The 25,390-nt window shown below is 37.2% G+C and overlaps 1 protein-coding gene across 5 annotated transcripts in view; it reads left to right on the top strand.

Annotated features, from left to right (window-relative positions):
* The window catches only part of SLIT2 (slit guidance ligand 2), a 373,006-nt gene that overhangs the window by 292,013 nt on the left and 55,603 nt on the right, over nt 1-25,390 (top strand). For all 5 annotated transcript variants that reach the window (XM_007093745.2, XM_007093744.2, XM_007093742.2 and 2 more), the window contains 8 exons: nt 225-368; nt 1,923-2,089; nt 3,477-3,609; nt 7,435-7,503; nt 10,570-10,641; nt 11,128-11,199; nt 12,833-12,904; nt 15,942-16,105. In XM_007093745.2, coding sequence (XP_007093807.1) covers nt 225-368; nt 1,923-2,089; nt 3,477-3,609; nt 7,435-7,503; nt 10,570-10,641; nt 11,128-11,199; nt 12,833-12,904; nt 15,942-16,105 — 893 coding nt within the window. The remainder of the gene's footprint in view (nt 1-224; nt 369-1,922; nt 2,090-3,476; nt 3,610-7,434; nt 7,504-10,569; nt 10,642-11,127; nt 11,200-12,832; nt 12,905-15,941; nt 16,106-25,390) is intronic.

Below are 25,390 nucleotides of genomic sequence, written 5' to 3'. Positions count from 1 at the left end.
TGTGAGTCCACGTGAGGCTCACCCGTGCTTTTTTGTAGCTGAGTGCAATCATTGCAAACTAAGCATTTTTTGGTATATATCCACAGCAATTCCTAATGACAAGAGATCACTCAGAAAACAGTAATGAATGCCACACATTTGCAGAGGGGTTATTTGGATCCTCAGATGGGCAAAACTGATTGCTTGATGCTTTCTCTCCATAACAATGTTCTCCTTTCCCTCAGGATGTTGAGAAGTAATCGCATAAGCTGTGTTGGCAATGACAGTTTCATAGGACTGAGTTCTGTGCGTTTGCTTTCTTTATATGATAATCAAATCACTACCATTGCACCAGGGGCATTTGATACTCTGCATTCTTTATCTACTCTGTAAGTATGAAAGATCTTCTTCATTTCTGTATTACTGAGCCAATGTATTACATTTGTTCCTTTTATTAATAGCATTTTAATACATTATTAGGCTTTTCACAAAAATGGGATCAAGGGTTTAGTGTTCAACAAATTTGTATGTTAAATTTATGTTAATTTTTCTAAAAATATTACCTACCCTCTCATATTAAAATTTAACAAAATCTATAATATTTTCAATTATTTTTTTATAATAATGTGATATGACTTGATTTATAAATTTTAATCTTATAACTTGATTGCACTGCAAATCACAGAAATGTAGTAGATTTCCCCAGTGTTCTCACGTCAGAGTCTTTTCGGTGTAAATACCATAAAAACAGAGCTGATAGGGTTATTGCCAACAAACTATGCTCAAAAGGATCATTCACAGTGACAGGAGCGACATTAGGATGGCCAGACCAACAACAGAGACTGTTCACTGGAGGGCATTTACAGTGATATTAGGAAAATATTGAAGAAATAGGTTGAGCCTGTCCAAGAGGATATTTTATGTAGACAGAAAATAAAGAATATTTGTAGGTCCATAGATAGAACTCAGAAGGTGTTGTTTTACAAAAAGAAACAAACGAAACCCTCTAAACAATGTATTTTAGTTCTCTTATATGTCATCATCTAAAGAGCAGTATTTGAAATAATAAATCTTATAACAGATTTGATTTCCTAGTGATGGTGGCATCTAAATATACTAATCTAACTGGAAAGGTAGTTAGAAAGGAAAAACAAAACAGAAAACATGTTCAACATAGCTCGAGTCACTGCAGAAATAATTTGAGGGAAGCATCCATCCATCAGTAAAGTACTTAATCCTCTTTCTACATAAAATGTGACACTTTACATCGAGTGACTAATTTGTGCATGTTAAAGATGGCATGTTTATAAATAATAAGGTTGTCAATAGGTTTGTGCTGAAGTGGTGAGATGCCAAAAGTATTGAGATTTGTAGAAGGAAATTCATTTTTATAACTGGCATTTAATCAACTCAGCTGTCAGTTTAGATGGGAAACCTATTCTCTGGAGCAAATAAGGGATGGAAATCTTGAAATGATAAATTAATAAAATAGCTGTTGTCAGGTTAAACTCAATAATATAAGGTAATCAGCCTCCATCTTTATATTAAATTACTGCATTATCAGTGCAGGGAAGTTTGACAGCAAATCAGATCTCTGACGAGTTTAAATTCTCTCTAAATGAGATATCTATCAGGATCCCCTGCATAAACCTCCGAATTGCTTACTTTGCTTTATTTTCTCCGTGAAATTATTTGAAGATTCTTATTTGAAAGTGTTGTTATTTTTCAAGTTCCAAGCAAACATTTTAGCCAAAAAAATGCATCCCACATGTTGCTTGTGATTGAGTATGAATGGGGGATGGGGGTGAGGGGTGGTTAATACGAAGGATCAGAAGGCATCATTCCAGCAGAAATAGTGTGGGAAAGATGGTCGCATGGGGTTTTGAGAGGTAAGAAAATGACCCCCTGAACTCATCCCTGCATTGTTTGCATGCGGCTCTTAGAAACCTGTTGGCCAATCCGTTTAACTGTAACTGCTACCTGGCTTGGCTTGGGGAATGGCTCAGGAAGAAAAGGATCGTAACCGGAAATCCTCGATGTCAAAAACCATATTTCCTCAAAGAAATCCCCATCCAGGATGTTGCCATTCAAGACTTCACGTGTGATGATGGTAAGAAAACCTTGCTAAATCTTTTGTTACCAAGCATTCAAATGACTGGTCCAACGCTAGGGAACACAAACGGATAGTTTGGGGCATTTTTTTTCTTTTCTTTTCTTTTCTTTTCTTTTCTTTTCTTTTCTTTTCTTTTCTTTTCTTTTCTTTTCTTTTCTTTTCTTTTCTTTTCTTTTCTTTTCGAAACAGGGCACATACTTTCTCAGACTGTGCTTTCACCTCTGAGTCTACTTGCTTTGTGTTTCTGAATGTTTTATTTAAATTGTCCAGTTTTCAACTTGTAGTTGGTACTGTTTATATAGCTTCATTTTAACTTTTCTTTATCATTCTAAGCATCTCTTTTAGTAACTGTCATTTGCAAAGGAGAAAAGCAATTGACTTAACAGAAATTCTAGGGGCGCCTGGGCGGCTCAGTTGATTGAGCATCCGACTTCGGTTCACGTCATGATCTCACAGGTCATGAGTTCAAGCCCCGCATCAGGCTCTGTCCTAACAGCTCGGAGGCTGGAGCCTGCTTCACACTGTGTCTCCCACTCTCTCTGCCCCTCCCCCACTTGCACTCTGTCGAGCTCTCTCTCCCCCAAAAAATAAATAAATAAAATAAATTCTAGTAAATCTAACAAAAATAATAGTTTTCGCTTTTTAAAGCTCTGGATGTATCATCATATTTGATTCTCACAATAGCCACATAAGGTAGGTAGAGCAGGTTCTGTTATTACTACCAGTAAGTAGAGAGCCCCTTTGAGCCTTATATTTTAAAATGAGGGCCTTGAGGCGCCTGGGTGGCTCAGTCAGTTGAGCATCCGACTTTGGCTCAGGTCACAATCTCACAGTTCATGAATTCGAGCCCCACATCAGGCTCTGTGCTGACAGCTCAGATTCTGGAGCCTGCTTCAGATTCTGTGTCTCCCTCTCTCTCTGCCCCTCCCCTGCTCACACTCTCTCTCTGTCTCTTTCAAAAATAAATAAACATTTAAAAAACATTAAAAAACTTAAAAAACATTTACATTTTCTGCTAAACATTTTTATCCCTCTATGTTTCTTCATGTCTGTGTCCTTATGACTCCTCCATAATTCAGTTTACATTTCTATATTCTAATTAAAAGTATAATTTGTATAAATAACTGAGCAGAGAAAATTACTGTTATGATTGTATGGATAATATAAATTGTGAATTATTTTCGGGAATCCTGCCCTAGGCAATCTGAAAACAGTGCTGTATAAAACGTATGGTACCAGTTTGTAAATACTCAATGCCCTGTATGTGTATAAGCGATCACATGGCTCAAGATTCTTGTGTTTGTTAAGCTAAAAGCATAACATCGCTTCTGTCATTTTCATAGCCACAAATCTGGGCTTTCCTGTATTTCTTTCGGCAATTTAGGAAATGATGACAATAGCTGTTCTCCACTGTCTCGCTGCCCCACGGAATGTACATGCTTGGATACAGTCGTCCGATGTAGCAATAAGGGCTTGAAGGTCTTGCCCAAAGGTATTCCAAGAGATGTCACTGAATTGTAAGTAGAGCTTGTCTGTTTCCTTAACAATTAATATTTCAACAAGGGAAATGGAAACCAAACAAAATGTAGAGTCCCGTTTCCAAATTCCATTCTGTAGGCATTAAATAGTTTCATGTAAAACCCTAAACAGATAATATAAAAGGCAGCTTGGGGCATCTGGGTAGCTCAGTAGGTTAAGTATCCAATTCTTCTTGATTTTGCCTCAGGTCATGATCTCACAGTTTGTGAAATCAAGCCTCACATTGGGCTTTCAGCCAACAGCAAGGAGCCTGTTTAGGATTTTCTCTGCCCCTCCCCTGCACTCTCCCTCAAAATAAACAAATAAACAATTTTTTACAAAAAAGCAGTTTAGATGCACTTGGGAAATTTCAGTTGTGTTTCTTTTATTCACTGCATGATTTCTCAGTGTCTATGTTATGCTAAGGTGCACTGTGACACTCCAAGAGAGGGTGGTAAAATATAAGATAACTCCAATACTCATTTGCCTGTATATCCTTTTTCTCATAGACTATCTGGCAAGACTAATGTTCTAGCAAATACACCTTAGGAAATGCTGTACTTTTAGTTGCTCTCCAGTGTCTGGGAGATTCCATAGTTTATATCGTTAATTATTCTTTACCACTGTATCTTCCCACGTGGAATTCATAAATATCTAGAATATAGAAGAAGCTAGCATAGGGGCGCCTGGGTGGCTCGGTCGGTTAAGCGTCCGACTTCGGCTCAGGTCATGATCTCACGGTCCGTGGGTTCGAGCCCCGCGTCGGGCTCTGTGCTGACAGCTCAGAGCCTGGAGCCTGTTTCCGATTCTGTGTCTCCCTCTCTCTGTGACCCTCCCCCGTTCATGCTCTGTCTCTCTCTGTCTCAAAAATAAATAAACGTTAAAAAAAAAAAAATTAAAAAAAAAAAGAAGAAGCTAGCATAATCTCTGTGTTAAAAAGAGGTACTGCCCTTTGGCCTTGAATTAGAATCCTTTTGATCATAAAAGGTATAAGGCCAATTATCCCTAACATTTTCATAACTGATTTATGACCACATATTACATGGTCAGTATACACTTATCTAGACACTAAACACCAGGCACACTTTCTTCTCTGTGTCATGTTATATATGTGGAATAGAATGAGAACAAGCTGCTTGAGTATTATGAAGCCTAAATGCTCCTTTCCATTCCATACTCTGTATATTTATGTACCATGGACAAATGCTCGATATGAATGCACTTGACTCATTTTGCCTATTTATTTTCTCTATGTGAAACTGTGTAGCAACAATGATTTAAGTTTAGTGATGGCTCAGTTGGTTGAGCATGCAATTCTTGATTTTGGCTCAGATCATGATCCCAGGGTCATGAAATGGAGCCCATGTCAGGTTCCATGCTAAAAGTGTGGAGACTACTTGAATTCTCTCTCTCTCTCTCTCTCTCTCCTATGCCCCCTCCCCTACTCTCTCTCTCTCAAAAAAAAAAAAAAAAAGATTTAGGTTCTGATGTAATTTGTGCAGATATGTACCTATAATTCATATACATGAGTACGAGCGTTCTAAAAAAGCAGCTTTGATAAAGTTTTGGCAACATGGAACATACATAATGAGTTTTAAGAAGATGTCGCTTCAGTTACCAGGGAAATTATTTTCAAATCATGCACAGTTCTACAAATTTGGTCCTGAATTGAACACAGAGAGAAAAAAAAAAAAAAAAAAAAGAAAGAAAGAAAAAAAAGGTGTGATCTTAGCACATATATGCGGAAGGTCTCTCTTAGATTTGAAATGCTGTGAAGTGTTCAGTTTCTCTCTCTGGCCACCCATCACAGTTGTTAATTGACAATAAGCACTACTTTGTGTGTGTGTGTAATTAAATACTTAATTCTTATTTTAGTAAGTATTATTTCAGAAGATTACTCTCCATCCAGTGTTGGAAGCCAGATGCCTTTAGAGTACTCTGTATGCTCAACGTTGATCCTAGGAACAGCCCAGCCAAGAACACAACACTCGGCATAAACAGATCATTTTTAACGTGGAATCCCATCTTTTTAACTGGCCCATACCTTGGTGCCTCTACCCAATGCCTAGCAAATAATTTTAAACTTATTCTTTAATTTCATTATTGAATTTCATCTGAGAAGCTACTTGATTCATATCCCGTCTCTGCCGTCCATATGTTTCTTCTGTCAGACAGTTGAATTTTCAATCTGTTTCCTTACAAAGTATTAGAAAGTAATATTTTTCTAACAAAATATGTTATAGAGATGAGGAAAATATTAACTAGTCTCTTGTGAATTCAAGTTTTACCTCCCCAAGAGCTTATTCTTAGAATCATACCAAGTTAGCGGGATCCTTCTCTACAATCACATATATGTGTGTATTAGAAAAATCTCATTGCATATTACATTAAATTATTAAAGAATTTGGCAAAAATAAGTACGTTTTATTGGACAGTTTTAAACAAATGGTATCTATTATTTTTAATCAGTTCCATGTAATTTCCCTCTTAGATTGTTTTACATGTACACATCCATAGCACGCATTCTGAATCTTTTTAGCTTTCTGTTATGGCGTTTTCCAGAATAAAGGGAAAGTACTGAACTATATGGGATTATGCTTCCCTCTAGTGGTACCAAGAAATACTTAGGTGGAGGACAGAAAGAGGAGTCAAAGAAGAAACACAGAGTCAGAAAATTTGAGCAAGCATAATAAGAACTCATAACATATGCCTGACTCTTGGTTACATATTTATCACATACTTTGATGAGTTGTGCCTTTTATATAACTTTTTATTTTGAACTATTTGAAACAGATTATTATCTGAGGCAATTTCTCAGCGATTTCTATATCCAGCAAAAATACTAATAACCTCAACCTTGGATCTTAAGATTTGCCACAACACTGGAGTAGGAGGTGGCCTGTGTCCAAGGTGCCACAATGGTTTGTAGGCACATCTACAGCGAGATGGCCTACGTTGCTGAAAGACATTTTTACCCTTCCTCATCTATATTCTGGGAAAAAACAGCCTTGATTGAGATGCAGTTTATTTTTCTTTTTGTGACATTATGGATAGAACTTTACACATTCATTTATTTTTATGGCTTGCTAGTTAGCCCAGAGTCAATCTATCTGCAGATTATTCTGCTGACTTTGGTCGGAAAGGGAAACTTCACATATGTGTGGTTATTTATTACTTTTACATATATATGCTATACTGTGTCCTTGATAAAGGTGGTGATGTTCTATGAAACCTTCTAAAATTATTGTCACAAAGCAGATATACAGTGGTTAAAAACTATTTTCAAGATATCTTTAACTGAAATCTGATTACATCCAAATTCCTAAGTATCTCCTTCAAACCATCCATTGTTATTTGCTAAGTGTATGGATCCCTATTAAGGCAGTGGAGAGTGGTCTTGGCCCTCGGTGGCGAGGTTCTGTCAGTAGCGAATGCATTTCATGGTATTGTCTCCGTGTAAATACAAGCACACAGGAGGCCAAATAAATATGGTTGATTGAATGAACCTTCTTCTTGACACACAGTTGGACACATGACTCACCTCATTACATAAACCTCAAAGAACTGCACTCACCAGTATCTCCTTGGTTTTGTAATTTATGCTAAGTGATCCACAAAATAATTCTACTAGATTGGACAACTCTGCTTTTTCCCCCTTTACTTCTTTTAAATAGGAACCCCAGCTAGGAACATGATGTTTTAAAGCCAGAATTGCCAAGTGCTTTCTTGCCTCAGTTAAGAGTGAAATAGTGTCAACTATTTTATATCACACCTCTGTTCCTTTAGAAAAAACAAAAAAGATAATATTGTTTTCTTGTTTTTAGGTATCTGGATGGGAACCAATTTACACTGGTTCCTAAGGAGCTCTTTAACTACAAACATTTAACACTTATGTAAGTAATGTGTTGCGTATTTTCATCTTTGACTCCTTACTCTGTTTCATGAAAGTGGAGGTAGCAACGGGCAGAAGATCTAGTGAACCTTTCAGACGAGATAAATCATTTACAGTTAGATGCCTCCCTACTTGCTCATTGCGGTTCTGGATCACTAGCTACATCTTCATTGAATATCAATCAGGCAATGGTGCATCGTAGAGAAAGGGCCTCCTCTAATTCAAAGTACAAATGTGATAAAGCCTAAGTAGCCAAGAACTACAGAAATGCAGCAAATTTGGATACCTCGACTGATGATGAATATGGGCTATTTTATCACAAGCCAAGAAGAGAAAGATAGAAAATAATGGCTTGATTCTTGACTTTAAGCAAAAGGTCATGGATAGTAATAACGTTGAAAATGCATTTTATTAGGTTTCATTTTCTTTTATAATACATTCTAAGTTAAGTTGTGGGCTTCCGGTATTCAAATTTAATTTTATAAAATTCATTTTACTTGGGCAGTATTTAAGTAGACTTGACAAAGTTGCTGATATTCTGGGCATAAATTTCAGACATGGACTTTTTTCTTTATTCAGTTTGGTTTAATGTCCTTGTAAAATAACATCTCTCTCTTTCATTAATGTAAATGGATTTTTAAGTGGTAATACAAGACTATATTTAAATATACCAACATTTTGATCTAGTTATATGCACAATATTTTTAAAAAGATGTAATCTTACTATATATAATGTCACACTTAGAATAGCCTTGCTGGTGATTGATAAAACTTATCAAAAAAAAAAATCAGCAATGGGAGTAAATTGAAATGGAAATACTTTATCTTTAATTTAAGTCCTATATGATTTTCGAGTGAATACAGCTGGCTGAGGAGGCTGATTTCTAGTGTTCCTAGAATAAGAAGGTTTATTCCTAATTAGTGAATTCTAGAAACGTAACTCACAGAAAATGTTACATTTCCCAACATAAACTTGACTTAAGCAAGGTTGTGGTTGGTTAAAGTACTATTAATCGTTTTCAATTTCTCTTAAATCACTTTGTAAAAAGTATGTAGGACTGTTTAAATGACCAGTGATTAAATTAAGGGAGAATATCCCCTAAGATGTCGTGTTCTGGCCCTAGTCACTTATTTAGTAGCAGCAAGAACTTGGTTGTATACATTTTGCTCTGTTAAACAAACCTTTAAATTACTGCAATTTCCAGACGGTCACTTCAGGTGAATTGGGTCATTTATGGAACAGTACGCAATTATTTAAGACCAGGTCGGAAATGAAAGATGAGAATTTGTAGATCCAGAAATGACTTTACCAATGACTCATGAGTAACTCAAGTTACTCAGGTAACTTCTGCCAATATAGATATACTTAACTTATTTTCTAAATTTATGTAGTTTTCAGCAGCTAAGAAGATGAATTATTAAGTTCCTATAGTATTCCTATCATTTCACAATTTTATAGGTTCATTTTACTGATATTTTATCTTCAGCTTTTCTGCATCTTACATTTATTTGTATGTTTTGCTTTAGAAAAAAAAAGCAGTGAATACACACACACATACAAATCATAAATTGGGGTGCCTGGGTGGCTCAGTTGGGTAATCATCTGACTCTTGATTTCGGCTCAGGTCATGATCTCACGGTTCGTGAGATCAAGCCCTGCTTTGGGCTCTGAGCTGACAGCATGGAGCCTGCTTGGGATTCTTTATCCCCCTCTCTCTCTGCCCCTCCCCACCCTTGTGCATACTCTCTCTCTCTCTTTCTCTCTCTCAAAATAAAAAAAATAAACTTTTTAAAAAATGATCATAAATTATGACCTATAATTTTTCACTTATTCATGAATCTTACTTTTATTTATGTATTTAGCATTTTGTGTTAAAAAAACAGAGAATATATACATATCACTGTATGAGTATATGTATGGCTATATTCACTAATTTTTTCCTAATGCAAAATTGCCAAAGATATTTAATGTATATCAATAAAATATGTCATTATTTATTATGTGTTATTATATTACATTATATGTTATAATGTAATTATAGTACAATAAGTATTATATGTATCATATATGGTCACATTTATTATTATATGTAATAAAAATAAGATCGTGTTAACTGAATATAAATCACAGCCCATAGTACCAGTTACACTTGTATAAACAGCCATGTAGCACTGGGTAAAAAATCCACATCTCTCCCGTTAACTTATTCATTAAACAGATATTTGTTAAAGACCTACGGTACGCCAGTGATTTTTTTTTTTCCCAAGGGCAAAGTTTTTAATTATGGCATTCCAGATGTAATTAAATGAGTTCTTTTAGTTATCAAATTTGACTGTGTGTATCAAGGAGCATATATAACAGGGAAGACAAAGGATGTACAACCAATGGAACCTTCATGAGCAAAGGTTTATTTGTCACGCATAAAATGTGTCTGTTGTGAGTGGCCTCCACCTGTCACATGCCTTTGCTCTGGGACCAAGGCACAGGCACTGGCTGTGAAACATCACAAGTCTTGCAAAGCAGTGAGCAGAGGGGTATGGGGAAAGTGAGCTCACTCCAAAGCTTCTGTGTTGTTTTTGTTTTTAGGTTTATTTATTTTACGAGAGAGTGCGAGCAGGGGAGGGGCAGAGAGAAAGGGAGAGAGAGAATCCCCAGCTGGCTCTACACTGTTAGTACAGAGCCCTTCGTGGGGCTTGACCTCACGAACCCTGAGGTCATGACCTGAGCCGAGATCGAGAGTCAGACGCTTAACCAACTGAGCCACCCGGGAGCCTCTAAAATTTCTGTTTTGAACTGAAACCTGGCACCAGTGCCCGCACTTACTGCAGTGGCCAAAGCAAAACATATCATCGCTTCTAATTTCAACAGGCAGGGGCGTGAATAATTATGAATATTACGATGTACCTCAGAGGGTTATCCAGTGTTTCGTTATTTTCAGGTAAAAGCTGAGTGCTAACCGTGCAGCTGTGACTGAACAAGAAGAACCTTCTCTTTCTAAGAATCACTAATATTTCACTTCCTCTGGTAACAGTAGACTCCTTTTTTTTTTTTCTTTTTCTTTTGTAGAGACTTAAGTAACAACCGAATAAGCACCCTTTCTAATCAGAGCTTCAGCAACATGACCCAGCTCCTCACCTTGTGAGTGTGAAAATGTGATATGGACTGTTTATCAATTCACTGGACTAAAGGCATTTTCTAGGCACTTGGATGTTCCCTGTTAACAAGATAGATAGTCTGCCCTCAGGGAATATAAATATTGTTGGGAGAAACAGACAAACAAAACCTCAGTAAACAAACAAATACAGATATTGTTAAAGTGCTGGGTTCTATAAAAGGAGCAAAGAATAATTTACACTTGTGGTGGGGTTGGAAGAGATCCTTAAGACAGACTTCTGAGGAAAGCCACCTGGGAGAGGGAATAGGCTGGGGAAGGAAGCATTCTAGACTGTATTTAAAAATAAATATGTTGTACTAGTGAAAACACAAACATTAAAGTATTATGCATCGATATTCTCAATTTATGAAATGCTAAAACAACCCTTTTCTTAACTGCTTCATTTTTAAAATGACATTTGGCCATTTGGGGATATCTGAGTAAAACAAATCGACTATGTATGCTTTCAGAATTCTTAGTTACAACCGTTTGAGATGTATTCCTCCTCGAACCTTCGATGGATTGAAGTCTCTCCGATTACTGTAAGCATCTTATGCGCAGCGAAATATCTCTTATCTCGGGGATCTGAGTTTTGACTTGTGTTTTTAATGATTTGGGGATATTTTTGATGTACACATTAGGATTTACTGCAAATTTGAAAATAGGAAGATTACTTCTTTCCCCATATCATACTCAACAGCTTTTATTTGAAGAACACCAAATTGTTGGTGTGGTCATTTATTTGGCAATAGATAATATGTATGTTTCATATAGATCCAACTAATTTTGAAAGAAATGTACGAAATGTTCATTTCTTTAAAGATTGCATTATCTATGAGTACATTTTTACTACAAAAATGTATTTTAAATATATGAAATGAAATATGATTCTCAGTCACAATCCCCTCACCCAGAATTAACAATTAAACAGTTTTGTCTTGTCTTCCGGTCTTCTTTTATATGCATTTGTTTTTATATGCTGGTATATGTATGCCCACAGCGATATAACTTTAAAAAAACATAAATAGGATTTGTTCTTATTCTGTCATTGGCTCATCTTATTTAACAATATGCTTTCGACTATTTCTTTTCCATCATCTAGAAATATCCCTCAACTATTTAACTGGCACAGAGTATTCCATAGGACGAAGGAACCATAACTTATTTAATCGTCCTCATCTTTTGCTATCATGTGGCTTGATTCCAGACTTGCATTATCCCTTACAGGGCTGGAGCAAGCATCCTACACATTCACCTTACTGTTAACTGTCCTGGGAGAATACCAAAAGTAACTGCCAAGTTGCCCCCCTAAAACAAGGATGTGTCAGTTTACAAATTTATTTTCCACCAACTCTCCTTTAATAGAGCACCTATTACAAAGCACTCTGGCAAATACTGAATAGTATTAATCCTTTCATTCTTGTTCTATGACAGATTGCGTACCTGTTTTAATAGAGTACCTGTTTCAAAGCACTCTGGCAAATATTGCATAATATGAATAATTCTAGGATAGGTTGAATGTTATTTTCCATTCCTGTTTTAATTTGAAATTCCAATAACTAGAGCATTTGTGCATATTTTACTCTTTTATTGAGCATTTGTGTTTCTTATTCCATGAGTCTGATCATATCATTTCCTATTTTCTATCGAGTGCTTTGTCTTTTCCTTATTAACATACATGTCTTTATGCATCTACTACTTGACTCTAAGCTTGCAGGTCTTTTTACTAAGGAATTAATCCTTGTGTCTTATATATTTTGCAGCTATTTTCCATTCTGTTCCCTATAGGTTGTCTTTCATATTAATTATGGATGTATTTTGCATTGTCAAAAATGTATCACTTTCCTTTATGGTTTCTGAGTTTTATATAGTGCTTTGACAGCCTTTACCATCCTATGTTCATAAAAAGGAGGTCTCTATTTATTAAATACATTTTTAGTTTTATTTTTATATTTAACTCATCTATCTAGAATTGATTTTATGCATATGATGTGACATAAGAACTTTTCGTTTTCCCAAATAGATACCTAATTATACCAAGACCATGTCTTGAATAGATCATATTTTCTGTGCTGATTTGAAGTGCTTAGTATAAACTAAAATCTCACACGTGTTAGAATTTTTCTGAACTCGCTGACGTATAAGAAATTTAATATTGCTTTTTCTTGCTTTTAGTTCATTACATGGAAATGACATTTCTGTTGTGCCCGAAGGTGCTTTTAATGATCTTTCTGCATTATCACACCTGTGAGTACCTAGTTCATGAATGTGGGTTTAGGGTCAAACTCTCCCTGGTGAGTGAGTTTGGAACATACAGCCCTCTGCCACCCCTTTCTTGTCACATCATGAGATGTGATTGGTTCCAGCTTTAAAGAAAATGCGAAGATTTCAGTCTAGATGCAGTGCCTTCTGCAAGATAGCCTTAATTTATTCTTCTGGCCCTTACTCTCCATTAACTAATGGAATGGGATTCTCTTTACTTAGCTAATAATGTCTTCTTACAAACATGGCTCTCCAATTTCCTAGCTATGCATTTTCTCTTAACGTTCTCTGATCCTAGAATACCAGTTCCCCTCCAGTTCAGTCTGTTCAAACCTTGTATCGTCCAGGTGACTTTCTAAATATTATGTCCTTTATGAAGCCTATCTTGATATGCTCAAACCAGACTCATTTATGTAGCAAATACTGCTGAGTACTGGATATCGCACCATACAAAAAAATAAATTAGAAATGGTTCAAGATTTCATACTATGATAGGAGGAAATTGCCAAATTCTCATACTGGGTGAAATGTTGTGGGGTTTGTTTTGTTTTGTTTTCTTCCTTTTCTTTGTGCTCTTGTCTCATAGGACCCTGTACCTCCCTATTTTTTGCAAGTAGAATAAAAAAATATAAAATATGTGATAAATGGGGTCCAAAAAAACCTCTTCTGGGCCAATTTCCATTATTGTATTATTTATAGTTGTAGTGTTAAGGTCATGGCAAACCTGGAACAAAGTTCCAGGAACACATTTGGATCTAAAACTTCTTTGTGTCAGGGTGGGTTTGGCGCCACCTGGTGGTATTTATGCTTAGGCCCAAATAGTATCCGAGCTTCCCAGTTCCCCAGAAATTGCCTGTCATGTTATCTCGTGGCTTTGCCTTCCTCTCCAAACCCCACCAAACCCCAAGAAGATATGTGTGAACAATTGAGAAAGGGGGATGGGCAGAGGAGAGAAGCCAATAGTCAATCTTGCTATATCTGAATGTGCTTTACTGGGCCCTGTTAATCAATGTAGGTTTTTTTGTCTATCTGTCTGTCAAGACTGTTTGGTGCCTATCGTTAGTATCCCTTCCACTAAACCATCGGGTCCCAGGAGGAAAAACCTCCACTTTTTCATGTCTGAACTCCAGCACCTACCTCAGAGTCCACATCAGGGCTACTCATCTACAAATTCCATGGATGTCATCTGCATGAGATAGAGTGTGGTGAAGGCTTCTAGCTCAGGGGTGCAGAGCTTGGTACTGTCTGGGAGAGTACGCAACATTAAGAAGAAAGTAGCCAGGGGCGCCTGGGTGCTCAGTTGATTAAAGGTCCTGTTCTTGGTTTCGGCTCAGGTCACCATCTCAGTTCATGAGTTTGAGCCCCGCACCAGGCTGTGTGCTGATAGCGTGGAGCCTGCTTGGGATTCTCTCTCTCCCTCTCTCTCTCTGCCCCTCCCCTGCTCACGCACGCTCTCTCTCTCTCTCTCTCTCTCTCTCAAACTAAATACATAACCTTAAAAACAATTAAAAATAGAAGAAGAAGAAAGTAGCCATTCTGCTAGTGTTAGGGTGACTTATCAGAAAAGGCAGCTCAAGGAAGGCACCAACTTCTCGCATGAGCACCGCCACCGATGATAGGGGCAGTTTGAATATCTCTTGCCATGTGCCTTGCTCTGTCATGTATTTCTTTCGTGCATTTGTCTTTGACTCTCTAGATCATAAAGAGCTCTGCTCCATTCACTTTCTCCACTGCATCCCCTTGCAGAGTAAGGACTTAGCAAATGTCAGTAGAGGTGGCACCAGGTGACTCAAAAACATAATTTTCTCATTTTTAATTTAGAAGAAAGGTTTTAATCTGAGCATAACAGTTACTGTACTCCAATTCTTGGTTAAAGTTGGACACTAAAACTGCGACAGTATAAAGTATTATGGTTTTACAAGTATATTTGGGGCCTTTCTTCATGAAAGAGTAAGTTTAATTGTACTTAGACTATAGCCTAGAAGCGTTACTAATCACAAGTTGATTATAAATCAAAATTAATCCATTTTAAATGCCACTTTATGCACGGACTACTTCTGCCAAGCTTGGCAAATTTACAAAACCCATGGAGTAACTTCTCTGGCCTCAGTTTCACAATCTGTAAAATGAATTAGTAATACCGTTGACCTCATGAAGTTGCCATTTAGGACAGAATGAGGTAGTTCGTATAAGTGGCTCAGCACAGTACCTGCATATTGTAAAATCAATGTTAGCTATCATCTTGATTACTTTTGCTGTCACTACTACTGCAAATGTGAGTGGGAACCAAAGACCTAAAATAAAGGACTTTATAAAGGGACTGACACCTAGGGAAGGTCCAGATCCACTCTGGTGAACTGGCTCTATGCATCTTTATTATTTCATGCCCTTTCTTATCTCTGTGACTTTGCACTTACTAGCCTTTTACTCCGAGACATCCTTCCCAATCTTTTCCGCCTCCTTGAATCTAACTGTGTAAAAGCTCATACTTTTAACCACCAGCCTCCCAGGAAAGTTATTCACAAGGTGACTCTGCTCACAGTCACCTTGTAAATACTTCTACTGTTGCACTTCTAATGCAAATGATTTGCATGTTTGAGTATATGTTAATCACCTCTGCAGAAGGAGTTCTTTGGGGTTAGGAATAATGTATTATTTATGTTTGGGTCCCCAAAACCTGGCATAGTGATTGGGTTCCCAGTAAATAATTGATGAATGAACTAAGTATAATCTGCGTGTCGGGTGATGTTACATCCAATATAAACCTGTCTCTGCAAATACAAGAAGACCTTGTAAAGACCAGGTAAATTTTAAGACTGGTGACAAGTCTCTAAATCCCAGCCGCACATAATTCAGGAAAATGGCGAATCCCTGATGTTTCCATTTTCTTCTAAATTGTTATCAGTAAATCTATAGGGATTTTCTACTGAGCATCACTTTGAGTTATGTTCCTTTAGGAAATAACAATACTTCCATACTGTGTGTGTGTATGTGTGTGTGCTTTTGTGGTGTTGTTTTCCAGAGCAATTGGAGCCAACCCTCTTTACTGTGATTGTAACATGCAGTGGTTATCGGACTGGGTAAAGTCGGAATACAAAGAACCTGGAATTGCGCGCTGTGCTGGTCCTGGAGAAATGGCAGATAAATTATTACTCACAACTCCTTCCAAAAAATTTACATGTCAAGGTATGATCTTTCACCATTTGTACTTCTGTAAATAAAAATCCACTGCATTAATTTAAGAGGAAAAACGTTGCTGCTAGACTTCAAAGGTAGAGCTGAACGGCCCCTAGTAAATAATTCCTGATTCTACCCAGTGCTCATACAGGACTGAGCCGTTACCTGAGGAGCCCAAGTAAAGAACTAGGCTTTGCAAATAAATTGCAGAAATAATTAAGTGGATATATCTAAGTTTTCTTTAAAATGTATGGAGAAATGAAGAGTTCACGGTTTCTGGAAGTTTCTCTGATAGCCTCTAACAAGTCAACTGTTTTGCTTTTGCGTTGTCTGAATATGTGCCCTGTTCTTAGGGCTCCCAGGGCCCTGCGGCTTCCCGAGGCCAGGTAAGGAGAAATAAGCCCTCCCGAGTCTTCAGGCCAAACCTTCTGACTTGCCTCCTATGTCCATGTGGGTGTCCCTTGCTTGTTTATATTCCTTTCTTTTCCCTTTGTTTTATGTATTCATGGATTTTAAATAGTGCCTTAGTAACAAATACTTTTTTTTCTTTTATTACAAAAGTAATACATGCCCAAAAGAGAAAATCCACGGAATGGGAAAATGTTACTGATAAATATTATATTTCTACAAGAACTAAAATTAAGCATTCATCATAATACCCAGAGATAACTACTACTGAACTGTTTTAGATTAAATCTGTTTTATGCGCAAAACTAAATCCTAGGTTTCGTGGAGCATAGAGAAGAGAATGGTATGGTCTTGCCTTCCGAGGCTTGCAAACCTAGCTGAAGAGATAAACTTTCAACACTTGAGCATTTTAGGTAGGAAGGCATCAAAGTAGGTAATACACAGCAGTGGGTCACGGTATGAATTTCCAGCTTCACTTTCAATACTTCCATAACTTGAATTTAATAGATTAACCAGCCGGTGCCTCAGTTTCCTTGTGTGTAAGCAGAGATGAAGATAGTACAAACCTCAAAATGTTTTGTGAAAATTAGATAAGTTACTATATGTGACATCAAAAAAAAAAAAATGAAGAAAATGCCAATGTCACAGAAACAGTGAATAGAATGGTACATTCCAGGGGTTGGAGGGAAGGGGGGAAAGGGGAGATGTAGGTTAAAGGCACAAACTGTGAGTGATAAGAATAGTAAGTTATGAGGACCTAGTGTCGAGCCTGGTGAGCATAGTTAATAATATGGTATCTTCTGATTGGAAGATTGCTGAGAATCAATCTTAAGCTTTCTTACTACACACACAAAGGTTAACTCTATGAGAAGGTGGGTGTTCTTAGTACCTTGACCCTATTAATCATTCCACGGTGTATGTGTATATCAAACCACCACATCATCACACCTTTTAAGTATATACAATTATGTTTGTTAATTATTCCTCAGTACAGCTGGGGAAAAAGATTAGTTGAATTAATATGTGTAAAACACACTGCCTTACACACAGTAAGCACTCTATAGGTTAGCTGACACTTTTATCATCATAGCATTTCAGAACACCAACAAAACTGTGATGTAGGGCAAACAATGCTTTGTAGATAAAAGAAGGAATTTCCAAAAACTGTATTCCCTTGAAGCATTTTTTTTAAATGTTTATTTTTGAGAGAGAGAGAGAGAGAGAGAGAGAGAGAGAAAATGCAAGAGTCAGGGGTGGGCAGAGAGAGAGGGGGACAGAAGATCCAAAGTGGGCTCTGTGCTGACAACAGCAAGCCCGATGCGGGGCTCGAACTCACAAACCGTGAGATCATGACCTGAGCTGAAGTCAGACGCTCAACCAACTGAGCCACCCAGATGTCCCGCATTGTTCTTTTTCCTTGAAATTCTGTTTGTCTCCTTGACTTTCTATTTCCAGCAACTCAGTGAATTGTCTCATTTTTTGCTACAAATGTATATAATTTGAATTTTTAAAATTTCCTGCCACCAGAAATGTTTGGAGTTTTTAAATTTTTCCTAAAATTGAATTGCTGTTAATACTCATATGAGCACCATTGCTTGGGACAGCATAATTATTTATGAGCATGTTAATATTTTTATTAAATCTAAAAGTAAAATTTTATTGGAAATACCTCTCTGAAATTATGTGCATCGGTTGCCAGAAGCTTTGCAGACAACCAGTGTTTTAAATTACTCTTTTTGTAACTGCAGATGTTTTGGGGGGGCATTGCCCCAAATTTCTGGTGTGCTGAGAGGTATATCATTATTTTGTAAAGTGGAGGCGATTGTCGAACGGGAGATAGGGAAGGAGAAACTGGCATTAAAAACTTCCTGTTAGGCTGGGGCACCTGGGTGGCTCCATCACTTGAGCCTCCGACTCTCGATTTCGGCTCAGGTCACGATCCCAGGGTCATGGGATTGAGCCCCACATCAGGCTCTGTGCTAAGCATGGAGCCTGCTTAAGATTCTCTCTCCCTCTGCCCCTCTTCCACTCACACACATACACTCTCTCTCTCTCTCTAAAATAAGAAAAGTAATAATAATAATTAATTAAAAAAACAGGCGTCATTAGGCAGATGGGTTTTAGAAAGATTTCATGGGGAAGTTGAGAAACTGTAAACTGATTTTGTTATTCTACTCCATACAGCAGATACTTCTTCCTTCTGAACAATGTGGTGCTTATGTATATTTTTCCAAGTTTAGAGTTCCCTGGAGATAGTTCCTTTAAAAATATTTCATGATGATATGAATTTGAGACAAGCTACATACTTATATTCAGTTCTTTGAGTGTCATAGTTCACATTCATTTATTTAAATGTTCTCAGAAGTCTGACACATACAAACATACACACATACGTAAGTCTGTTAAACTCAAGATTTAACTAACTGATTTGACCTGTTTTTCATTAATAGCGTCTTATTTAGTTCTTAGAGTGACATGAATGAAAATGTGTTTGAGGAAAGATTAGTCTGGATTCAGTGATGCCTGATAAAACTTTCCGCAGTGATAAAAATGTTCCGTATCTGTGCGATCAAATACGGTAGTCACTGGCCATGTGTGGTTGCTGAAATGTAACTATTGCAACTGAAGAAGTGAATTTTTAATTTTATTTAATGCATTACTTATTTATTTTTGAGAGAGAGAGAGAAAGAGAGAGAGAGCGAGCACACGCATGAGCGAGGCAGAGGGGGCAAAGGGAGAGAGAGAGGAGATTCTTAAGCAGGCTCCAACCTCAGCATGAAGCCCGATGCAGGGCTCGATCCCACAACCCTGGGATCATGACCTGAGCCAAAATCAAGAGTTGAATGCTCAGCTAACTGAGCCACCCAGGTACCCCAAATTTTATTTAATTTAAATTTAACCTGAAAGAGTCACGTGCAGCTGCTGGCTACCATGTTGGATAGCGTGGTTGCTACAAAAGCTCAGAGGAAGACATTGCATCAGAAGAGAGTGGCTGTGAAAAGTTGAGTGCAGGTAGATGGAAGCCAGTTGTTTGGACCAGCTGGCGAGTGTGAGGAAGGTGCTACAGGAGCAGAGCTGTGTTATAGAAAATGCTGGAACTGTGGTTCAGTTTAGTATTCACTAAGTTCTCAAGTCAACTGCATGTATTTGAAGGCATGCCCGAAGCTGGGTGACAGACAACATGGTTGTAGGGCAGGGGACAAGAGTGTAGACATTCAGAACTCCACAAATATAATGTAATTGCATTTAGCAGACTTGAAGATTAACTTGGTTTCTCTATAACTTAATACACTTTTGGAGTGATGGCAAACTTTGCAACTCAGAATGCCCTTTGCCAGCATTTCTTGGCATTTGTCAAAATATTGTGGTTTCATTGTCTGTAAGTTGAAGATTTATGGCAGCGCAGAATGCATCTCTGCACGACGACTACCAATAATAAATAACAACAGCTCATATTGAGTGGCTTGCACCATGCTGAGGATTTTACATAGATTTCTATCTCTTATAACCTTTATATCCTTACTAAACTAAGTACTGTTCTTTCCCCATTTAAGAGATGAAGATATTAAAATTTAGAGAGATTAAACAATTTGTTCAAAATCACTCAGCTGCTAAAAGAAGGAACCAGAATTTTTGCTATAAAGTATTTTTTTAATGTTTATTTGTTTTTGAGAGAGAGGGAGCACAAAGGGGGAGAGGGGAAGAGAGAGGGAGAGAGACACAGAGTCCGAAGCAGGCTCCAGGCTCTGAGCCATCAGCATAGAGCCCAATGCGGGGCTCGAACTCACAAACTGTGAGATCATGACCTCACATGAGGCCCATGACTGAGCCGAAGTCAGTCGCTTAACTGACTGAGCCACCCAGTCCCCCCTAGATTTGTAAATAGTAATTTAAAATTACAACAGGAAAATGAATATCCTTTAATTGAAGACATGTTTATATAGCTATATTTAAATATTTTTAAAATGTTTTCTCTGCTAGGATAGGCTAGGCTATTATTTTGAGTAATAAATTCAGTTAATACAAATTTTATACTACATTTTTTAGAATATTTTCTTTATGGTATTATTTCATAGTTTCAGGTACAAGGGAAATAAATAAACTGGATGAAATAGATTATCAGAGAATATTTAATTAATACCCAGATTAGAACATTCTTGAGTGGGAAGCAGATGGTCAACTTTTCTTTAAAACCCAGATGTCTAGTCTTCATCTTTTAAATATCAGTGACATTAGAATGATCCAAAAGTCTGCGGTAAAGTGGAAATTCTCTCCCTGTGGAATGCAGGATATTGTGAATTTCTAATATTCTGTTTCTTGTTCTTGGTTCAGAAATACTTAGCTATACAGACAGCTAAATTGTTCACTTTTAATTTGACAGACATTTATCAGACACTTAAATGTGCGAAAGAGTGAACAGTCTAATGGAAATGAATGATATATTCCTTTTTTCATTCACCATGTATTATATGAGTTCCTTTTATGCACCAGGCACAGTTCCAAGGTATTAAGAATATAGTCATGTCATAAACAGGACAGAGAAAAACCCTTGTCTTTATACAGTTTATATTCTACTGATAGATACATTTAAATCTATAATTTCAAAACAATATGGAGGTTTGGCAATAAAAGTATATATTCAAGATGCTAATAACATATATCAAAATCAAACAATCATAGAGGTGCATGGGTGGCTCGGTCGGTAGGTGTCCAACTTCAGCTCAGGTCATGATCTCGTGGTTCGTGGGTTCGAGCCCCGCATCAGGCTCTGTGCTGACAGCTCGGAGCCTGGAGCCTGCTTTGGATTCTGTGTCTCCCTCTCTCTCTGCCCCTCCCTTGATCCGCTCTGTGTCTCTCTGTCTCTCAGTAATAACCGTTAATAAATAAATAAATAAATAAATAACCCAAACTAGAAGTAATGAAAAATTCACTAAATCAGTTTTGAAGTAATATTTAGAACTGGGTCAAATATTTTTTACATTTTCGAATTTAATACCACCAGCACATAGTTATAGCTTTGAAATAATCTTAGTTTTTGGGGGATTATGATTTGCACACTGGCCAAAGAAAATATTTTCAGGTTTGTACATAGGTATTTGCTTTTGGCAAATAACTTTAAAAAAAAAAAAAAAAACAAGGACGATTTTTAATTACCCTTTGAAAACTTAAAACACTGGGAAACTTGTAACCGACATTTATTTAATAGGTGATGAGAACCAACGATTCATATTCTGTTCTTAAATATTGTATGTCCATATTCAATCTGATATGATCAAGTTCCATGAAATAATTATCATTCTTTTCCATTTAATTGTGGCTCAAGAAGATCATTTATTTGCCTGAGTTCACACGTGTATGTACCAAATGGCTAAGCCTAGTAATCCCAGAGGTATAATATGCAGCTTTTGTGTTTTTGTTAAATCATTTATGGAACTCAAAATTAAAAGGTTTTAACCCCCTATCATCTGTTGACCATCCCCAACACTATAGTGAAAATGAAGAGATTCCAGCAATTTCCATCTTGCCAAATTCAATGGCTTCTTTTTTTAATCATCTTTATCTTTCATCTTAGAAATTGGTAGTCATTTCTTATTGTATATTCTCTTTGCCTCTTCATTCCTTTGCTGACATCTTTTTCTTATATTCTTTAATGTTGACATACATGAGGTTCCCTCCCTACCCCTATTTAAATAATTGATTTCAATCCCACAGCTTCAAATATCAGCCATGATTTTTCTTAGGAACTTCAGATTCATATTCCCACTCACCTAGTGATTCCTTCCCTTATAGACTTGCAGAAACTTAAAACACATATTCCAAAACATGCATTTTCATTTCCCACATCCCCTTATAACTGCATTCTATAGTTGAGATACCCATGTGTCTGCTACTTAACTGTAAGATTTTCCAGAAGCTTCAGCATTTCACTTACCTTTGAACTCCCAAAACTTAGCTTACTGCCTGGCACAAATTAGATCCTCAATAAATATTCGATAAGTGAATGACCTAATGATGGAATGTTATTAAAAATAATGCTTAAGAGATGCAGCAGTGCAATAGAAAGTGGGGCTCAGAGTTTTGGGGTTTGAAATAAAACCTCCTTTTAGTTAATTATGCCCAACATCAAATATCTCCTACATTTTTCCTGAGTCGTCTGTGACGTACCTTTGACTTTATACAAGGGCAGTGCTAGAGGCTTCTCTTACTTGACTTACATTTCCAAGAGATGCCAGAATGAAGGCAGATTCTGAGATATAGTTAGAAATTTGTGTCTGGAGCTTTTAGTAATAAATCAAAGTGAGGTGCAATTCTCAGTGGGTGGCAATATTGGTGTCAGGTGCATACGTAGTGATTTCAGTCAAGTAAGCAAGTCTGCCTGAAAGCTTTAATGGATTTGAGGTCCAGCAGTTTGTCTGTTAAAGATTAAAGTGACTGGCAAAGACAAATTGTTAACCAAACTTTTGGCTCAATTTCCCTTTGAATTATTAAGCTAAATGCACTTCCAATCCATATAGCTGATGCTAGAGGACTCTCTTAAGCCAAGGCTAACTCTTAAATCAACCTAGTTATCCTAGACTGACGTCTTTCATTTCGGTGACGTTAGGAAACTCTGTTTTCTTGAAGCTAGTTGTTGTGGGGTTTTTTTTCCTCCTCTGTGGCACACATCTTTTTTTTTTTTTTTCAATATATGAAATTTATTGTCAAATTGGTTTCCATACAACACCCAGTGCTCATCCCAAAAGGTGCCCTCCTCAATACCCATCACCCACCCTCCCCTCCCTCCCACCCCCCATCAACCCTCAGTTTGTTCTCAGTTTTTAAGAGTCTCTTATGCTTTGTATGGCACACATCTTAAGAGGACTAATGTGTTGGCAATAATTTAAAATTCTTTAGACCAGTTAACTTTGGGCAGGTGGAAAGATTGAAGATTGGTGAAGATATCAGCAAGCAAGCTGCAGTTCCTTGCCAAGCAGCAATGCAAGATAAAAAACTCTGCCTCTTAATATTAATGATGTTTCCAGCGCTTGTGTCAAATTTACAAATCGCAGTTGCAGTCTACTTAAACACATAAAATCATTAGCTCTGGGTATTGTTACCCAATGGATAATTATCTCTCAGCTCCCCCTGTCTTTTCCCCATGGTTTTGATAATAATAGTCCCTACACTTGGCCCAAATTTCAGCAGCCCCTGGCATCGGCAGAAGGCAGTCAGTGAACCTATAATGAATGAATAAATAGCAGGCTCTAGTTCTCCCTTGTCTATGCTAAAGTTGGAGTAAACAAGCAGACGAAGACTTCTATTCTCCTTCTAAGTGAACCACTCGTGTTCCTTTCAGCTACCTACCAACTCTCTTTGGAGGTCTAGGGAAGACTGTCAGAACTTCCTGTGGCTTATGTGCTTGCTCTCACTATGTTTTGTACTCAAAACTCATTACCATCTCATTTAATGCAACCCATTGAGATGACTGCCATTACCCTAACTCCACACACTTACTAACAAATCTAGATTAATAACTTAGCTTGATGGGCTTGAGATTTCTCTGTCCAAGATTACTTGCATTATGATAAGAGACTTGTCTAAATCCAATCCCGGGACATCGTCTTTCATCTGGGAATAATCAAGTGTGCAAAATTCTACATGTATTTGTTTGTTCCCAAAGAGTTATGCTCTTCTACAATTTTACTGTGACTTTAATTAGCATCTCTTTTTAGCTCTGATATCATCTCCTTGTTATAGAAACAGATTAAAGATGTCATTCCCCTTGAATAAGAGCTTTGCAGGAGGGATCTCAGAGAAAGTATCCTGGGTGGAAAATGATTCACAGATTGAAGGCAAAGAGAAAATAAAAGGCTTAGCAGAGGGGCAAAATATGACGGGGAGACAAATGAGAGAAGAGAGCTAGATATAAGAGATATAATTCTGAAGACTTAGAATATAGAAATGAGCAGATTTAGATAAACCAGGTGGATTTAAAAATCACATTATAGAAAGGATGCTTAGTTGGGTGGAATCATAATCTAAATAAGAAAATAAAGTAATAAAGACAAAATAAATAAGAAAATTATATCATTTTTAAGATATTATTAAATTATTTGGAGGGAAGCCTGGGTGGCTCAGTCAGTTAAGCCTCTGACTTCGGCTCAGTCATGATCTCATGGTTTGTGAGTTTGAGCCCCACATCAGCCTCTGTGCTGACAGCTCAGGGCCTGGAGCCTGCTTTGGGTTCTGTGTCTCCTCTCTCTATTCCTCACCCACTCATGCTCTCTCTGTCTCTCTGTCTCTCAAAAATAAATAAACATTAAACAAATTTAAAAGAACAAAATAATAAAATGAAAGTAAATAAACATTTAAAAAATTTTAAGAAACTATTTGGAATAGATACAACTCACAGTCTTTTGAATTACCCTTCACCAAACTCAGGAACTAGGAATAAGAAATTATCTTTGAAGAATTGACTTTTAAAGAGGGGTTTGAGGGGCACCTGGCTGGCTCAGACAGTTAAGTGTCCAGACTTCGGCTCAGGTCATGATCTCACGGTTTGTGAGTTCAAGGCCCACATCGGCCCATTTCAGATCCTCGGTCCCCCTCTCTCTCTGCCCCTCCCCCATTTGTGCACTCTCTCTCTCTCTCTCTCTCAAAAGTAAATAAAAACATTAAAACAAACTTTTTTAAAAAGAGGGGTTTGAAAAAACAGAAGCAGATAGAGTGGTAGCTGTAGTCGTCAACTTTACTGACCAGAAGGAGTTAGAACCCAGTATTTTAGAGCTATAATCCTAATTAATGATGCCACCAAAACAGTTTACATGTTTAAAAAATACATCAAGAGCAACCTGTGCACATGAGAAATGTCATTTCGATTCCTTTAGTTTTAGCTAAACTGAATAT

This window comes from Panthera tigris, chromosome B1 (genome assembly GCF_018350195.1).
Source record: "Panthera tigris isolate Pti1 chromosome B1, P.tigris_Pti1_mat1.1, whole genome shotgun sequence".
In the NCBI taxonomy this organism is placed as follows: Eukaryota; Metazoa; Chordata; class Mammalia; order Carnivora; family Felidae; genus Panthera; species Panthera tigris.
Note: the sequence above shows the minus strand (reverse complement) of the source record. Positions and strands in the feature narration are given on the sequence as shown.